This window comes from Anolis sagrei, chromosome 6, assembly GCF_037176765.1.
Source record: "Anolis sagrei isolate rAnoSag1 chromosome 6, rAnoSag1.mat, whole genome shotgun sequence".
Lineage (NCBI taxonomy): Eukaryota > Metazoa > Chordata > Lepidosauria > Squamata > Dactyloidae > Anolis > Anolis sagrei.
The window spans coordinates 112,070,953-112,088,589 of record NC_090026.1 but is presented as its reverse complement, the minus strand read 5'-3'; the positions used below and the strand labels follow the sequence as shown (position 1 = coordinate 112,088,589).

Sequence of the window (17,637 nt, the reverse complement as noted above, 5' to 3'; positions counted from 1 at the left end):
CTTGAGTCTCAGGATCCTCAAGGGAGGGCTTTCTCTTGGTCCTGCCACCATCGTATAGACAGTAGGCCTGGGTAACAACGGAAAAATTTGTTTCTAAAATCGATTCGTTTTTTGGGGGTTTTTGCGTTTCGATTTTTAAAAGAATTCCGAAATTTTTCTTTTAAAAAGTTCGATATTTACGAAATTTCGTAAATTACAAAACAATACGAAACAATTACGAAACAATTTCGAAACAATAACAAATCGATTCGTTAATGGCGGACGCGACCGCGCAATACGCTAAAAAAACCTCCAAATGGGACAGGGGGAACTTCTGAAGCTTCCCTCTCCCTCTGTTGTTGACTGTTGGTGTGATATTTATAATTTTTTTCACTGATTAAACAAACAACTATAAAACTTGCCCCAGACATGCGGAAATAATAACGAAACGATTTCAAAACGATAACGAAACAAATACATAACAAATTCGAAACAATTCCGAAACGAATTTAAAAATTGTTTCGTTTTTTAGTTGCTCCTGAATGGTTCGTTATCGCTTCGTAATAAAAAAAATAACGAATTTTTAACGAATTACGAAACGAAACCGCCCAGCCCTAATAGACAGAGCTTTCTTCACGGCTGCCCCCAGGCTGCAGAACCCCTGTCCATGGCTAGTCCAATACGCCCCATCCCAGTTGTCTTTTTTCTGGCAGGTTGAGATCTTACTGAGATAGGCATTCAAGTGATTTTAACTTATATGGTGGGAAACATATGTTTCTACCCTCTTTTTGTTCTAAATTTATATTAATTCATTTTTAACTGTTTTCAATGGCAATATTGATGTTGCAATGTATATATTTTAGTCAACTATTTTCATTTTTGTAAGCTGCCTTGGTTGGCTATAAATTGAATGAATTAATGAAGTAATGGTATGTACCCTTTTAGATGGGGGAATGGAGATGTGCTTAGCAGCCATTTAATCGCCATGTTGGGGTCTCAGGAAAACTTATTATGCAAGGAGGTACCTTGCATAGTAAGTGCAACCGGGAGTTCCTTATTAATAGGAGCCCCCGGTGGCTCAACGGATTAAACCGCTGAGCTGCTGAACTTGCTGACTGAAAGGTCAGCACTTTGAATCTGGGGAGCGGGGTGAGCTCCCGTTGCTAGCCCCAACCTCTGCCAAACTAGCAGTTCAAAAACATGCAAATGTGAGACCAATAGGTACCGCTTTGGTGGGAAGGTAACAGTGCTCCATGCAGTCATGCTGGCCACATGATCTTGGGGGCGTCTAAGGACAATGGCTTAAAACTGGAGATGAGTACTCCCCCCCCCCCAGTCGGACACGATTAGACTTAATGGCAGAGGGAAACCTTAACCTTTCCCCCCTGTATAAATCCTTATGCAATCTCTGAAAAGATACTTGCATTACTCCTGGATTTGTGTGGATCTGTCACCAAGATCATTCTAGCCTTTAGGTCACAGTCTTACGCTAACAACACATTGTTGGCATTAGTGTCGATATCGGAGAGCCGTCAACAATGCTCTCTTGATAAAAGCCACTAATGCTTAATAAGGGCACTTAAGGGAGAGAGTGTTTTGTGGACTTTTGAATTTTCTTTGATCTATAAAGGCAGACAATCATAATAATCAACAACAACAATTACTTGTGAGGAAGATTCTTTGAAATCCAAGTTTGGCAATTAAGGATTACCAAACACATGAGATGCATTTGATGAAAAGATGGTGTTTTATTGGGCACTCTTCTGATTTTGGATTTAGGATAAATTCAGGAATGGGAAAGATCCTTAATTTATTTATTTTTATTTCTAACACAAGAGCTTCTATCTGTGAAGATAACCTAGCTGTCATGGGAATGAATCTAAAAGTAAATCAAGTTTACAATTCTGATTGAATTTTTGATTGGCAGAATGCATAGGTGTAAATATCTTGGAGAACACCTCATTCAAATGAAAGCAAAGCCAATTTATGCTGAATCTGCGTAGTTGCAACTACGAAGCGAGAATGAAAAGATGCCGTAGAGGGTTTTAGCATTATCCTGCTTTTATTAAATAATCTGTCATACTGAAGACTTGTTGAATGCCACAGCAGAATTGTAATTACAATTTTAAAAGCTCTTCTAATGAATAAGATAGGAATGACTGATTTCCAATCTGATCAGCTCTCATGACAAGTCTCTTCTCAAAGCTTTATTATGAAATAAAAAGCCGTAAGGCGCACGTGAAATAACCACCCATTTACAGCAGGGTTAAGCAACTTGAATTTTTTTTTGAAAAAGCATAAGTATGAGCAAAAACATTATGGTGAAGAAATTGCAATAGATTGAAGAACTATATTGAAAAAATGACAGAACAAATGAATAGGAAATTTGAAAACTCATAGTGAAGATGCTTAATATAACTCAGAGAACGAGTGTCACTGAAAACAACAAAATCAAAACTAAACAAAGTGACTGTGGGTCAGAAATGAGGTAGATGAAAACTGGCTACAGATCATGAAAACAATGGCCTCAATTGTGTGGTGAACTCTGCAAAAGAGATGACAAATGAAGACAAGAAGTCATGATGTGAGATGGGAAGCGTGATGGATCTTCTTCCTTAACCTCAAAGCACCGTATAAGGAAAAGAAGATTGCTTTATTATTACACTTCTTCATTTTTATTGCACCAGCCTCCAGTGGCGCAATGGGTTAAATCCTTGTGCCGGCAGGACTGAAGACTGATAGGTCGGAGGTTCGAATCTGGGGAGAGCACGGATTAGCTCCCCCTGTCAGCTCTAGCTTCCCATGCTAGAGAAGCCTCCCACAAGGATGATAAAACATCAAAACATCCAGGTGTCCACTGGGCAATGTCCTTGCAGACATCCAATTGTCTCACACCAGAAGCAACTTGCAGTTTCTCAAGCCACTCTTGACATGATTTTTTTTATACCTATTATGCTCAAAAGGGTTGTTGCAATATACAGACAAAACAGCTATACAAATCCAATGCTACTTGGCATTATTTGGCAATTGAAGACTTCAGTTATGATGTATTCATGTAGAACTTTCCTTTCCTAATAAAGAACATAAGACAATGTACATGACACTATTTTCAATTTCAACCCTCCAATCTTACCTTTTTGGGATTTCTATATTCTTCTAAGTATCAACCTTGTTTTCTAACAATTTCCTTCTTCTTTGTAGTCAAAACATTAAAAACAGGATTGAAGAAAATCAGTGCATTTGCATTCCATTTATCTAATCCCTTCATCCATCAGTGAAGCCCTGATTCTCACCAATATTGCTATTTGATACTAGATCCAAACATTACTTTTTTTTTATTAAACTCACTCGGATCTGACTTAGTTCTAAGTACAGGCATGGTTTAAACTCTTACTGACATTGTTTGAATGGCTTAATATGTATTTATTTTCTTTAAATTATCTATTAATTTCAATTTGGAGATGGTTCAGTAGTTTAGAGTTAACACTCCTGTTTAGCTGCCTGTGCCTGTTGAGAAGATTTCACTTCACTTTCTGTCTCTGTGATGATTGGATTTTGAAACATTTGGCTTGTTGTGGAAACAAGGATTGGTGACAAAGCTTCAGTGGAGACACCTTTTCCCCATGATAACTCTTCCAGGAATGGATTTCCCTTCTAAGGGGTAGATTTCTCTCACTTCCTGTTGTCTCACTCCTGTTCTTATCTATGAGTTGTTTGTAAGTCAGATGTTAGTAATTCAGGGACTGCCTGTATGTTGTTTTACTGTTTGATACTCTGAGATCTCATGCTAAAAATATTTAAACAAACAAACAGATAGATAAAGGTGAATGTGGAAGGAGTATAGGAAAAAAAACCTCCATTGTACATATTGTTCTTTTCTCTCTCTACACAAATACATATGCAACAACAAAGACTTTATATAGTTGGCATGTAGCTGATTTTTGGGATGCAATGTTGGGATTTTTTCCCTTGTTGGACATTCTAGGTCAAAACTTACCAGATTCCATATTTCAGTTGTGAGTACGTGGAGTGAGTTATAGATGTCACTAGTAGTATTCATTCAGAAGACTACAACAGAGGACATTTGTTTCCAAATATTCTTCTTTCCCAACTTTTACGACATTATTTCTTTTGCCTTTGTAAATGGGAGGTTGTGAATCAAAGACCCAAGCCGCGGTGGTGCAATGGGTTAAACTCTTGTGCCAGCTAAACTGTTGACCTGAAAGTCGGCAGTTTGAATCCACATGATGGCGTGTGCTCCTGTCTGTCAGTTCCAGCTTCCCATACGGGGACGTGAGAGAAGCCTCCCACAGGATGGTAACACATCCGAGTGACCCCTGGGCAACATTTCTGCAGACGGCCATATCTCCCACACCAGAAACAACTTGCAGTTTCTCAAGTTGCTTCTAACATGATAAAAAAAATAATCAAAGACCAAGGAAGGGAATTTAAGCCACAGGGATAGTTCCAAACATCACTCCTTCTTTGCTATAATACTTGTTGGCGGTTTTCAGTTTTTCTCCAATCTCTCTTCACCCTCTTAAGACATAGTGATTTTCAGAAAGGTTAAAATATGTTAGTGTTTTTCGTTAACATTGGTTTTATTCTGTTTTTAGTTATGATGCATTTCTTAGATCAATTCTCTAGAAAAAGAATAAGGAGGAAAAGAAATGTGAAGCAGTGGTTTTTGAAACAAATTTCCTAAAGTATTTTTGAAATGGGTACATTTTTTATATTCAGGGCCAAGGTTATGACTGATGTTTTCTTATTTTTTTTTTCATAATGAAATGGGATGTCCTTGTCTCCTTTTATACACAATTTGTGCTTGGAGCTCTTAGCAGATGCTATTAGACAGAATTACAGATTCAATGGATTTGAACATATTGGTTCAGAGCAGTGGTTCCCAGCCTTGTTTTGACCAGGGACCACTCTCCAAGATTAGTACCAAAAGGCTTACGAATTAGTTTTTGGTCATCTTCAGATTTGGTTTGGTTATTTGGGGTGCTGATTCAGAAAAATGGATTGGATAGACCACATCAGCTCTAGTTTCTGATATAGAACATATGCCATCCAGTAGTCACCATCTGCTTGCCCACAGAAAACCATATTTAATAAGTCTCGGCACTATAAGAGGGTTTTGTGAGACCAGTTGCTCTTGTTGCAACGGTGTAGTAACAGTGAGGTTGTGGACCATATTTTAGTTCTTGTGGACCACTGGTGGTCCATGGACCACAGGTTGGGAACCACTGCTTTAGAATTTTAAAATGTACTTTTCACATATATTTTTTGTTGTTCATTTCAGCAGTCAACTCATTTAACTTAATTATGGCAATAATGACAGTAAGTCAGGCTTGTTGACGTTTTTTATTGTGAGATGGGGAGTCTGGTAAAAAACTAGAAAATGACCATGATGTAACAAGAAACTTAAAAAAAAGTTTCAGATTTGTAACTCACATACATGAAAACAGGAACAAATTGGCACAGAAATGTTAAACATTGTTCCCAACACTGTTTAGAAGATTATTCTAGCTTGGCTTACCTAAGAAAATGAGTGTTTTATGGTTAGGATAATCTCTTAATAAAACCGCAGAGCATCATGCTATTACACACAGTGAATTCCGAAATTTAAGAGCTTTATATTAAAAACTGGGAAAAGATAAAATGAATTGATTGCAATTGTAAAATTGATACATTCCCGTTTTAATTCTTCTCTTCTACAGTCCAAGGCAAGTATAAATGTTAACATAACACTGTTAAATCAAATCTCAATGCAAGAGAACCAATTGCATCTCTACTTTAAATCTTATCAACTTTCCAAATTTTCATACTAAAATATATTATTGTATTAATACAAACTACCGTATTATACACTACACTGTGTAATAAATAAAGAAATATAAAAATAAGACACATAAATATAAAAGTTTTCTAAAACTAAAAAGGTACATATGTCAGTAAGAAGGGTATTAATACTGCCAGGTTTGAAAACATACAGTACAAAATGTTGCACAGATCTAGAAACTAAAAGAAAATAAAATAATACTGATAGGTTAAAATCAGCTAACATTGTCAATAAATGGGGTCCAGAATAACTAACATTTGGAAACATATGAGCCCAATAACATATTACGTATGTGTCTGAAATTAAGTGAACCGATAAAACAGATTAGACATTTCCCTTCGTAATTAATTACTCTAGAGAAATTCTCCAAGTAAATTATTAAAGTAAATAATAATAATACTGAAGAATTGCATTATGAAAATGTACCAGTGCTTTTGCTTTTCTAATGGCTGAGTGTTTTTCCCCCCATGATTTAATTTACAGAAGTTCAATACAAATCAACAAATGCTAGTTATTGTAGGCCACACATTGGAGAAAGGCTGGTCAGAGCCTTCAAAATACTGAGAAATGGCACTTACAGCACACAAGGTCTTGCATAAGGCCAAAGGAGATACAAAGCTTCATGTCATATCCTTCATATATATTTTTTTCTTTTGTGTTTTACGACATAGCCCAGAACATAATTACAAACACTGATTTCGACAACTTGGCTGTCCTCACCAGTATTAACACTGTTAGTCCCTGCAATCAGAAGCCCGCCACAATCTTTTCAAACTACGTTTTCAACCACATGAGTAAGAAACTTCCGTTCTTCTATCAGCTGCTTTCTTAAGGCTAACAATACACTTTAAAATGTATCTACGAACAACATCTAAATGTTATAAACCGCTACCTTCTATGCTCAATTTACAAAGGTAGTCAAGCACTGTTTGGAACTGCATCATACCTTTCTGCTTAAGGGAATTCTGTAGTGCAGAAGTTCTCACATTTTTTTAAAAAATATAATAAAATACTGAAGTGGAATTAGCAGAATTTGTCACTGATATATATTTTTTAAAAAAACAACAACATAAATCTCTCCCAATTGTACAATTGAAAAATTAAACCAACAACAACAAAAAAAAAAGGAAAATAATAATAATAATACTGATAAAAACCAACTGATGTCCAACACGTATCAAATAAAACATGTTTCCTACAACATGTTAACTATTTGCTTCCAGAGCCACCATGTTCTTCTAATCTGTTTCAGGTCACAAACTTGTTCCTAACTTTTGAAAACTGTGTGAAAAATTATTAGGTTTGAGGTTCAGGCACACCTGGATATATATATATTTTATATTTTCTTGTTTCTTTTTTTTTCATTTTTGTTACACAGTAGTGAACAGGACTCACAGTGCACAGGCTACTGTGCTTCCATGAAAAGCATGTAGAGTATAGAACAAACTTCATTACCGGTTGAGATTTCTTTTCCTTGTACAAAACCACATCCTCAGTTAAGCTTCACTTGCTGCTTCATCTAACAATGGCTCCTCTTTCTGTACAACTTCTTGTTTAATACTGCTTTCTCCATTTACAGTTTCTTCAACCTTCAAGTTACCTTCAGTTACTACTTCTTCCTCACCTTCCTCCTCCTCTTGTAGTTTTCCACATTCTTTTTCGTTTTGCAGCCCCTCCACCACTTTGTCTTCCTCTTCTTCCTCCTCCTCCTCTTTCTCACTGTCTTCTTCCTCCTCCTCCTCGTCTTCCTCTCTCGTTAAGCTCTCCCTCTCGTCCGAGTCGAGTGGCGAGGGAGAAGCGCCAGCCTCACCGTGCTCCCCACCCAGGTGCTCCTGTGCCGCCTCATCCTGCTCTGTGCTGTCGCGTTCCTCTGCTTCCCTTTTGCAATAGGAGTAGCGGTGATTCATGTGCTGAGAGTAAGACCCCGAGTGTGAAAATCGCTTGCCGCATTTGTCACACTGATACGGTTTTTCTCCAGAGTGCAATCGCATGTGTTCGATCAAATGATGTTTGTGTTTAAATGCTTTCTTGCAGATCCCACATTCATGAGGTCTTTTACCTGAAAAAGAAAAACAATTGTATCTCACAACCGTTTTGTGTCCTTGTGTAACCCAAGTGGGATCACAATCTACTCAATGAAGCAGTCCCTACCCTGCTTGAGCTACAGGTACAAACCATACCTCACAAAGCAATATTTTGAGAAAAAACGACTACTTAATTTAAAAATCAGTGTAATCTAGTGGTCTGAGTGTTGGTCCAGGACTCTGAGGAACCAGCATTCAAATTTCCATTGGGCTATGGAAATTCACTGGATGCCCATTGGAAAGCTCAATCTCTCAGCCCCCTTGAACAACTTTTGCTGAGAAAACTCTTAGGGCCATCATTAATTGGAAATTACACACAATGATAGGTGGGCCCCCTGGTGGCACAGCAGGTTAAACCGCTGATCTTCTGAACTTGCTGACCTAAAGGTTGGTGGTTCGAATCTAGGGAGTGGGTGAGCTCCTTCTCTTAGGGCCAGATTCTCCCAACCTAGCAATTTGAAAACATACAAATGTGAGTAGATCAACAGGTACCGCTTCTGCAGGAAGGTAAAGACGCTCCATGCATTTATGCTGACCACATAACCTTGGAGGCATCTACAGACAACGCCGGCTCTTCAGCTTGGAAATAGAGATGAGCACCACCCCCCAGAGTCAGACACGACTAGACTTCATGTCAGGGGAAATCTTTACCTTTTCTTACACAATGATAACTAACCTAATTTGGGGGGGGGGGGGGGGATGGTTCAAAAGAAAAAGACTTTAAACTTAATTTAAAAAGTTGTTAATTCTCCTTAGAGAAAGATTGAGAAATCAGTGGTTTAAGTGATAATTTCAGGTGGACAATTTTGATGAATTAGTACGACCTTGGAGGTGTCTACAGGCAATGCTGGCTCTTTGGCTTAGAAATGGAGATGAGCACCACCCCCCGGAGTCAGACGTGACTAGACTTAATGTCAAGGGGAAACCTTTACTGTTACATTTTATGTGCATTTATATGTGTTTTTAGCTATGTTGTAACTGTCTTGAGCCACTGGGAGAGGCAGGTAAGAAATAAAATTATGATTATTACTATTATTATATTAATTAATTATTTGTCCATATCAGGAGGCTGACCTACACCACAATAATAAGCTTTAGACATTGACCTTCTTATTCACATACCTGTGTGTTCATATTTATGTCTCAAGAGAGAGCTACTCTTCTGGAATATTTTGTCACACAAATCACAAGCATACATTCCATTTTCTGTTTTTCTCATCTTCTTCTTCGGCGGTGTGGAATCAGAATCATTCTGATCCTCCACATTTGATACCCCTTCTGAGCTAGTGTCCTGTCTTTCATCCTAAGAAGTCAAGGAACAACATTCTCAAACTAATTAAAATGCAGTGTTCATGGAAGGCTGTACAATAAAGAGCAAAATCAATGCTTAGTTTTACTACACTTTGGCAACTCGTTGAAATCCCAGACAACATTTGTGTAGTGAAATATCTTTGTTCTCACGAGCCTTCCTAATAGTTAATAGCTGTAAAAGCCACAAAGCGGTGCATTCACAGTAGCAGATATTTATAGGAAAGAAGGACTTCCAGGTAGTACAGAGAATGCTATTGTAAGTGGAAGCTATGGTGAAATAGCAATGCAATACAAGAGCATTTCACAGGAAAGGAGTTTCCAGACTGAGGTAATTGGGTCATCTGCCACTTAGTATCTGTTTTACTCTATCTAATAGTAATATATAATCTTATTGCTCCAGATCACATTACTTTTGTTTGTCGTTTCTCAAGAAAAAATCCCTTTATTTTATGGTGCTAGAAACATTGAATATCTGTTTAACTACTACATACTTTCTCCTTAACAAATCTGTATGCATTTTAATGGATCTGCATTAGGGTTCCATGCTCAAACATTAAGGCAAAGTCCAGAAAATCATTTAAATTTCAGCTTATGTAAGCATTTTCTAATGTTATCAAGAAGCTAAAAAAAGAAAACAGATAACAATAAATTCTCATAAGAATGTGCTCACTACATAATCATCCATTTACAAACTGTCTTTTCCCTCATAACGTAAGATTAGATTTAGTTTTTAGACCAGATGCATAATAATATTAGTTGCATCTTGCTGGATGAGTGGGAAAGCTAAGCAATATTTATGAAGGAATAAGAACTCCCCCGTGAGCAGAAAATCAAATAAAAACTGGATTCATTGGACAGGGTTCTGCCCTCAACCACATATGCTGTGTAAAAAGAACCTTGCAAAATGGGTTTATGGTTTGCAAACATACACAATAGAGTCTCAGTTATCCGACATATACGGGCCAGTCTAATGTTGGATAAAAGAAAATGTCAGATAACACAGAGTCTCCTACTGTCAGCTGTCCAACGTGGTGCTAGACACCTAGAATACTAATAACAGGGACTCAAAGGGTTAAGACATGGCAACACCTCGAGGCTAGAGCGGCCCAGCAGGAAGTACCCAGATGCGGAAGAGGAGTGTGGAAATCACAGAGGAAAGGAGGGAGGACGTTTCCACTTTCAATCCTGCCTCTTTCCCCCCTTTTCTCCCTTTTCCTTGTCACTTATTGGTAAGAGAGAGAGTTGGGGAGTGCTACTTTAATTGAAGGAGAAATGCTGGAGGAAACGGGGGGCGGATAAAATGGAATATTGGATAAGCGAAGGTCGGATAAGTGAGACTCTACTGTACATTTATCCCTCAGCTTGTTATGAGTATTACTGCACAGCAGAAACTGATGTGGCAATAAAGGCTCTTTTCCCTTGCTTTCCAGCTGGACATAACCGGGGTCGGCTTCCATGTTTCAAATGGATGAAGGCTTGATGATAGCAGAAGCCCTACAGTCCTCCAAAGCCAAATCTGTACTGAAACACCATGGCGATGGCTTTGCAGCTACAATTGATATGCCTTTTTGTGCTTTCCATTACACACCTGAGTAATCACATATCCAAATCTCATGTCCCACATTGACATTTCTTTGTGCCAACATTATTTTTAGCCTCATCTGTCCATACTGCTATTAAACTATTTGGCTTTGACAACATCACAACATAATTACAAGTATTGTGGTACTGTAGAAAAATCATATGGCTCACCCAAGTAGATTACAAGATATTGCAGAAGTGTAACAAACGAAGCAAAGAACAATAAAGGTAGAGATGACAGAGAGAAAAACATTTCTTACAAAGCAGCACTATGGAGGAAACAATGCCAAAAAGTCTAGAAACAATTCAATTATTGGTGCAATAATGTGTTTCAAGTTGGATTCTGTCAATTAGTAGAATATTTGGCATACTATCTTTTTTGCTATATAACGATAAAAGCAGCCATTTTGTGGAGACAGACAAAGTACCATACATGTTTAGTGTTACACTGAGATATTTTTGGAAGCGTATTAGCATGGAATAAATACAAAATAAAGCATGTCTGTGATATCACCAGTTTTGGAGGCTTGAAAGTAACATTATATAGACATTTCCACAAGAAAGAGTGATATTACACACAACATCAGCTTCTAATTTTGAATCTAATATGTGTCCAGTCCTTCAGATAACAGGTGACATGATATAACTGAAAGGTATCTAGCAGATGAGGGGAAAGGCCTATATTTGCATGGGCAAAAAGAACACATTTTATCTGGCCACATACAATAAAAAATAAGAAAACAAATACTGCACTTCCTCAACTATATCTTGTGACTCTTTAAAGTGGACCTTTGAATATTTACATATAAACAGATATAAGGTTAGGTACCTGACTTCCATTTGCCTGCATCTGTTTTGGTGTTTCTTGAACTGTAGGAGTAACTGTGGTTGAGTAAGTATAAGCTACCTGTGGGATAAGAATAGTCTGCTTATTGGCAGCAAGAGCTCGTAAGCATGGAACACTGTTCTGGTCAGCAATGGCAACAATTGTAGGTAACTGGGCAGTGACTGTAGGTATAGCAATATTAATGGGATTGGCACTTTGTGGGATTACATTTACAACTGGTTCAGAGTCTGTAATACTGCTGTCTTTTTGTGGTTCTTTTTTTGCACAAGTCAAGTTCAAAGGTTCTTCTTGGACAGAATAAGCACTATTCTGGTAAACACTAGTTATGGTAGATCGTTCCAATGACTCTCCATGTTGCTTTGGTAGTGAAAGGTCAAGAGGTTCTATTTGTGGCTCTTCTTGGGTATCTTCATTAAGGTACGAATAACCCTGTGAATTTCTAGAGGAAGAGAGGTTAAGGGGTGATGGGGGCGGTGTGTTATTCCGTGAGCCGTTTTGAGTGGATCCTGTTGAAACAGCCGGTGGTTTATCTGTCTTGAGAGGGCTCACAGAACCAGATGTGCTGTCCTGATGTTCATTTGTAAGTCCTGTATGGTCATCTTTATCAACAGTATCTTTCAATTTGTCGGGCTCAGGAGAAGATGGTCCAGATGATGGTACAGAAATTTGGCCAGCTTGCATTTTTTTGAACCACTTTTCTACTACATCCAATGGCAAATTTACTGAATCGGCAATTTTTGTGAGCTCTTCTGAGCTTGGCTGTGCATTTAATGCGTAATAGGCTTTCAGAAGGGATAAAAGGTTTTTTAAAGGGGGTTGACCAGGGGAAAGGTTAGCCTCCCCTGCTTCTGTTGAAACAGCGGATTCGGACTTCTCAGCGTCTACGTCACTGAGCTGAGACGGCTGAGTGGGATTTTTGATATTATAGTGCTTTGATTCTTGAAGTGCATTAGGCTCTCCTGGACAGTCATCATTTAGAAGGCAAGTGCTATCTTTTGTCTCTCCTTCAAAGCTTTTCTCTTTCTCAGACTTCACTCTAAGATCTTCTGGCAACTTCTCCATTTTACAGCTGTTTGCCGGGGCAGGGTTTTCTTTTTTCAGGTTCTGTGGCACAACCTGAAGCTGACTAGGCTGCTCCAAGCTGTAGTTGATAATAATTTTGGTTGTTCCATCTTGGTCAACCAAAGGAAGACTGATAGCTGAAATGAGGGAATGTCCAGCTTGTTGTATGGATGCAGTGTTGATTGTTTCTTGTTCTTTGGATGCAAAATTGGCGTGACTGTTCTCCAATACTTGCCTTATAATGTTGCCATCTACGGCAACTTTGAGTACATTTTGAATGTCACTTAAGTTGATACTTATTGGAGACACCAGACCAACGGTTGGCAAAACAACAGCTTGCACCACACCCTGAGTAGAACTGGTTGCCTGCAATTGGCTACCACCACTGAAAACCCCATTTTGCAGAGGGGCCGAACAGTTGATTCCTGAAGCAACCACTATAGGCTTGAATTCATAATCCACAGGTTCAGTTTTAATTTGGTTTACAGGGAGTTGTTCTTGTAAGGGCTTGTTCTCTATTTTTTGTCGTACTTGTGGCTTTGCTGGACTACCCGGAGATGCAGAAAGGGAAGGGGAAGAGCACTGAGATGTCTTCAGTCCCGTTCGTGTTCGTCCATTCACAGGCACCAGACCAATACATTTCTTACTGCTTATGTGGGAGCTATAGGAACCAGAATGGGAAAAACGTTTCTTGCAGTTTGGGCACTCATATGGCTTTTCTCCTATATAAATATAAACAAACAAACAGACAAGAGATACCGTGACAATATAATCTTAGTTAAGTTTACAATTCTAGCAATCTCAGTTAACAAGTTGGAGCTTGGCTCCAAAGAACCAAGAGAGGGGGAGAAAAAAATCGAAATATATCATCAAATATTGGGAAGCCCCCAGTGGCGCAAATCCTTGTGCTGGTAGGACTGGTCAACCGAGAGGTTGGCAGTTTGAATACAGGAAGCTGGGTAAGCTACTGTCTGTCGAGCTCTAGCTTCCCATGAGGGGACATGAGAGAAGCCTCCCACAGGATGGTAAAAACATCAATCATCCGGGCGTCCTCTGGGCAACGTCCTTGCAGGCGGCCAATTCTCTCACACCAGAAGCAACTTGCAGTTTCTCAAGTCACTTCTGACGCAGAAAAAAAAATCATATAGTTGAAGAATTGGGTAGTAATTCATCTGAATTCATATCTGTGAAGAAGTGTACGGTTAAAAGTTCAAGCAACTTTTTAAATGCAATTCCTTCCTAATCAAGATTCACAGGATTGTTTGTGTTGTGTCTCTTTTGAGAGACAGAAAGTGGCATACAAGTAATAATGTCTCAAAATTTCTTGACAGTCTGGTGTGTATGTGTATAGTGTCACACAGTCTCACAAGTACAAATGCTATAGATCCCAACTTTTCTAACTATGTCTGAAATCTCATGCAAGCTGTAATGCTAGAAGCTATTTTTGTGTCAGGAGCAACTTGAGAAACTGCAAGTCACTTCTGGTGTGAGTGAATTGGCCATCTGCAAGGACATTGCCCAGGGGACGCCCAGATGTTTGATGTTTCACCATCACGTGGGAGGCTTCTCTCATGTTTCCTCATGGGAAGCTAGAGCTCGACAGACGGGAGCTTACCCTGCTTCACGGATTCGAACTGCCAACCCATCAGTTGACCAGTCCTGCCAGCACAAGGTTTTAACCTATTGCACCACCGGGGGCTCCCCTCTATATGATGATTTTTTGTGTGTGTCAGGAGTGACTTGAGAAACTGCAAGTCGCTCCTGGTGTGAGAGAATTGGCCATCTGCAAGGACGTTGCCCAGGGGAAGCCTGGATATTTGATGTTTTACCATCATGTGGGAGGCTTCTCTTATGTTCCTGCATGGGAAGCTAGAGCTGAGATTGAAACTCACTCTGCTCCCCAGATTCGAACTGCCAACCTGTTGGTCAGCAGTCCTGCTGGCACAAGGGTTTAACCCATTGCGGCACCAGGGGCTCCAAATATTTAGATGAACTCTACATCATTAAAGTTAAGCCTCTAAAAGAATTATGCACATCCACCAGCTCAGCTAAACCAATAACATGTTACTGTTAATTCTTCCTTCCCAAAGAACAAAGTTTTAGAAAATGGCAAAACCTAAGATTTATCATCATGAAAAGCAATCATACTTTTTGCTGCTTAGCTAATAAATCAGCTATACATCTTAACTGTTTTGATACTCTACTGTAGTTCTCTCTTGTATGGGATCTCCTTATATTATCCATATACTTCTACTTCATTTACTTTATCTGATTACTGACTACCTGTTAATACACAGCTTTAAATTGCAATGTAGAGGTAGACAGATAGCACTATAAGTAATAGGAAAACTAGAACAATACTGGCAAGCGGCATAGGATATTTACCACTGTGGATGCGTAGGTGTTCCTTTAAGTGATGTTTATATTTGAAAGCTTTTCCACATTCAGTGCACTTAAATTTTCGGTTACCACTAGACTGAGTCACATGTCTCTGTAAAAGCAGAATGGGAAGCTCAATCAGCAGACAAAGGAAAAGGCATATGACAATCTCTTTATTTGCAGAAGAAAAAGATAAATTCAAATTTTAATAGAGTGAAATGAATCATCAGATGATTGAAGGTACTGCTTGTGAAAAATAAACAAGTAAGAAAACAGGTGAGCAAAGTTAGAAAAGTAAGCTGCAAAAATCACTTCGCCCTGTATCAAAATTTCAGGAAAATTGCCATTTTTACATGCCTAGGAAATTCAGCAAGACATTCCCTCATTCTGTTTGTAAAAGAGAACCGAAGAATCTGGGTTACGAGAGAAAGAAACATTTCAGCCTATTTAAATTTTAATTATTTAACTTGATTTTTCCATTTACATGCTTCCAGCTCTTACTGTTGCTCTTGAATTCCTTTATGTAACGACATCACAGGACTGCTCTAGGGAAGATGGGCCAGTAACAAACGTACTCAGTCACAAAGCATTCTCCAGGTAAATGCACAGAAATATACTTCAAAAGTTAGTGGCGCTTATAACTAAAGATTGATATTAATAAATGATGTCCCCCACAATTAATCATTGCATTTAAAAGAGGGCATATTGTCACATATTAAATTTTCCAATGAGACTTAGTGTTAGAGTCACACTTATTTTAGGATAGTCACAGCTAACAGAGAGATATCTAAGATGCTTGCAATAGAGACATAGGTTGAGCATCCCTTATCTGAAGTGCTTGTATCCATTAATGTCTCTTTCAGTATATAGCAATGCAGAGCACTACAGGAACAGGAGATAACACAATAAGGTATTTCAAATGAGCACTACACAAAGGAGGGTGGGGTTCAATCCCCATTGGTCATAGGTTGCATCTACACTGTAGAATTAATGCAGTTTGACACCACCTTAACTGTCATGGCTCAGTGTTATGAAACCCTAGGAGTTGTAGTTTGGTGAGGCATCAGCTCTCTTTGGCAGAGAAAGAAAGAGATCTTGTTAAACTACAACTCCTAAGTGGGTTGTTGTAGGTTTTTTCGGGCTGTATGGCCATGTTCTAGAGGCATTCTCTCCTGACGTTTTGCCTGCACCTATGGCAAGCATCCTCTGAGGATGCTTGCCATAGGTGCAGGCAAAACGTCAGGAGAGAATGCCTCTAGAACATGGCCATATAGCCGGAAAAAACCTACAACAACCCAGTGATTCCGGTCATGAAAGCCTTCAACATTACACACAACTCCTAAGATTTCATAGCATTGAGTTATGGCAGTTAAAGTGGTGCCAAACTACATTAATTCTACCGTGCAGATGCATTCTTAGAAAAGCTGTTATATCTGGAATGATTACTCCATATTATGTTTAGTTTGGTATTTTTTTTCAGTTCACCAAATTTCATGTCCATTGTGAGAGAGCCAAGATTAATGGTGTGCAGCGTGGATAGGGAATGTGTGGCTTTCCAGATTATACATCAACTTTCACTGGCCTCAGAACAGTAAATGATTTGGGGCTTATAGGAATGGCAGCTCAAAAACAACTGAATGGCCACATATTTTCCAAGGCTAGTATATTTTTTTATCTCTTTTTAATGTGCTTTATTGAAAAAAATAAAACTAGCTCACATTAAAAACAGTGTGAAGAAATAAAATGTTCAGAGCTAGTGTTACTTTACTGCTAGTATGAATTTATTAGAGAACGATCTAGCCAACATTCAGTTTTTTTAAAAATCCCATTGATGTATACCACACTAGATCAAGGCAAAATGACTGAGTAGCATGTGTCCCACTGACATTGATGGCATATGTTTAGCTCCTCTATGGAAATTAATGGAACTTAAACGTGCTTAATTGCAGCTGCCTTGTGTCCCTATAAATACTAATCTACATTTAGTGTAAAGAGCATTTACCAAAGGTTTGCAATGAAAAGTCCCCCATTAACTTTAATGGAATTGAATTGCACCTGCAGTTTGTATGACAGAATGCTCAATATACCTGACAACGACAAAGAAACAAGTGGAATTAAGGTTGCTACACTGAAATTATGACCTAAAGCTACCAGTCAACTAACATAATGCAATTAAGAGCATCTGTAATATGGCCTTAAATCCAATTGCTAGTCCCAACTAGACTAGATGCATTGAAACTATGGAAGTTATGTAATTACCTACCTCTGATTCCGATGACATGGACATAAAAAGTATCTAGCTAACCAGAACCTTATCCCTGAGCCTTTTTTGTGTTTCTGTGTTGTATCTAAGCCCATTTCTTAGATACTGAGGTTTGCCTCAGTGCTTCCTGCCTGAGCACTTGTAGAGCTTTTAGAAAGCACACATGGAGGTCTTTGAACCAAGACCGGAGGCTGTAAACATGTCTTTTCACATTATAGCATTAACACTCTCCTGCCTCTTTTCAGGCTGCTAATTTCACAATGCATTAGTTAGATCTGGCTCTGCCTTG

General features: G+C 38.6%; 1 protein-coding gene across 6 annotated transcripts in view; it reads right to left on the bottom strand.

Annotated features, from left to right (window-relative positions):
- Nucleotides 1–5,324: 5,324 nt before the first annotated feature.
- Nucleotides 5,325–17,637, bottom strand: part of ZEB1 (zinc finger E-box binding homeobox 1) — a 93,986-nt gene continuing 81,673 nt past the window's right edge. For all 6 annotated transcript variants that reach the window (XM_067470352.1, XM_060782487.2, XM_060782488.2 and 3 more), the window contains exons 6-9: nt 15,092–15,197; nt 11,627–13,428; nt 9,028–9,208; nt 5,325–7,880 (exon numbers count right to left, since the gene is read on the bottom strand). In XM_067470352.1, the coding sequence (XP_067326453.1) occupies nt 7,318–7,880; nt 9,028–9,208; nt 11,627–13,428; nt 15,092–15,197 (2,652 nt within the window). In that variant the 3' untranslated portion in view covers nt 5,325–7,317. The remainder of the gene's footprint in view (nt 7,881–9,027; nt 9,209–11,626; nt 13,429–15,091; nt 15,198–17,637) is intronic.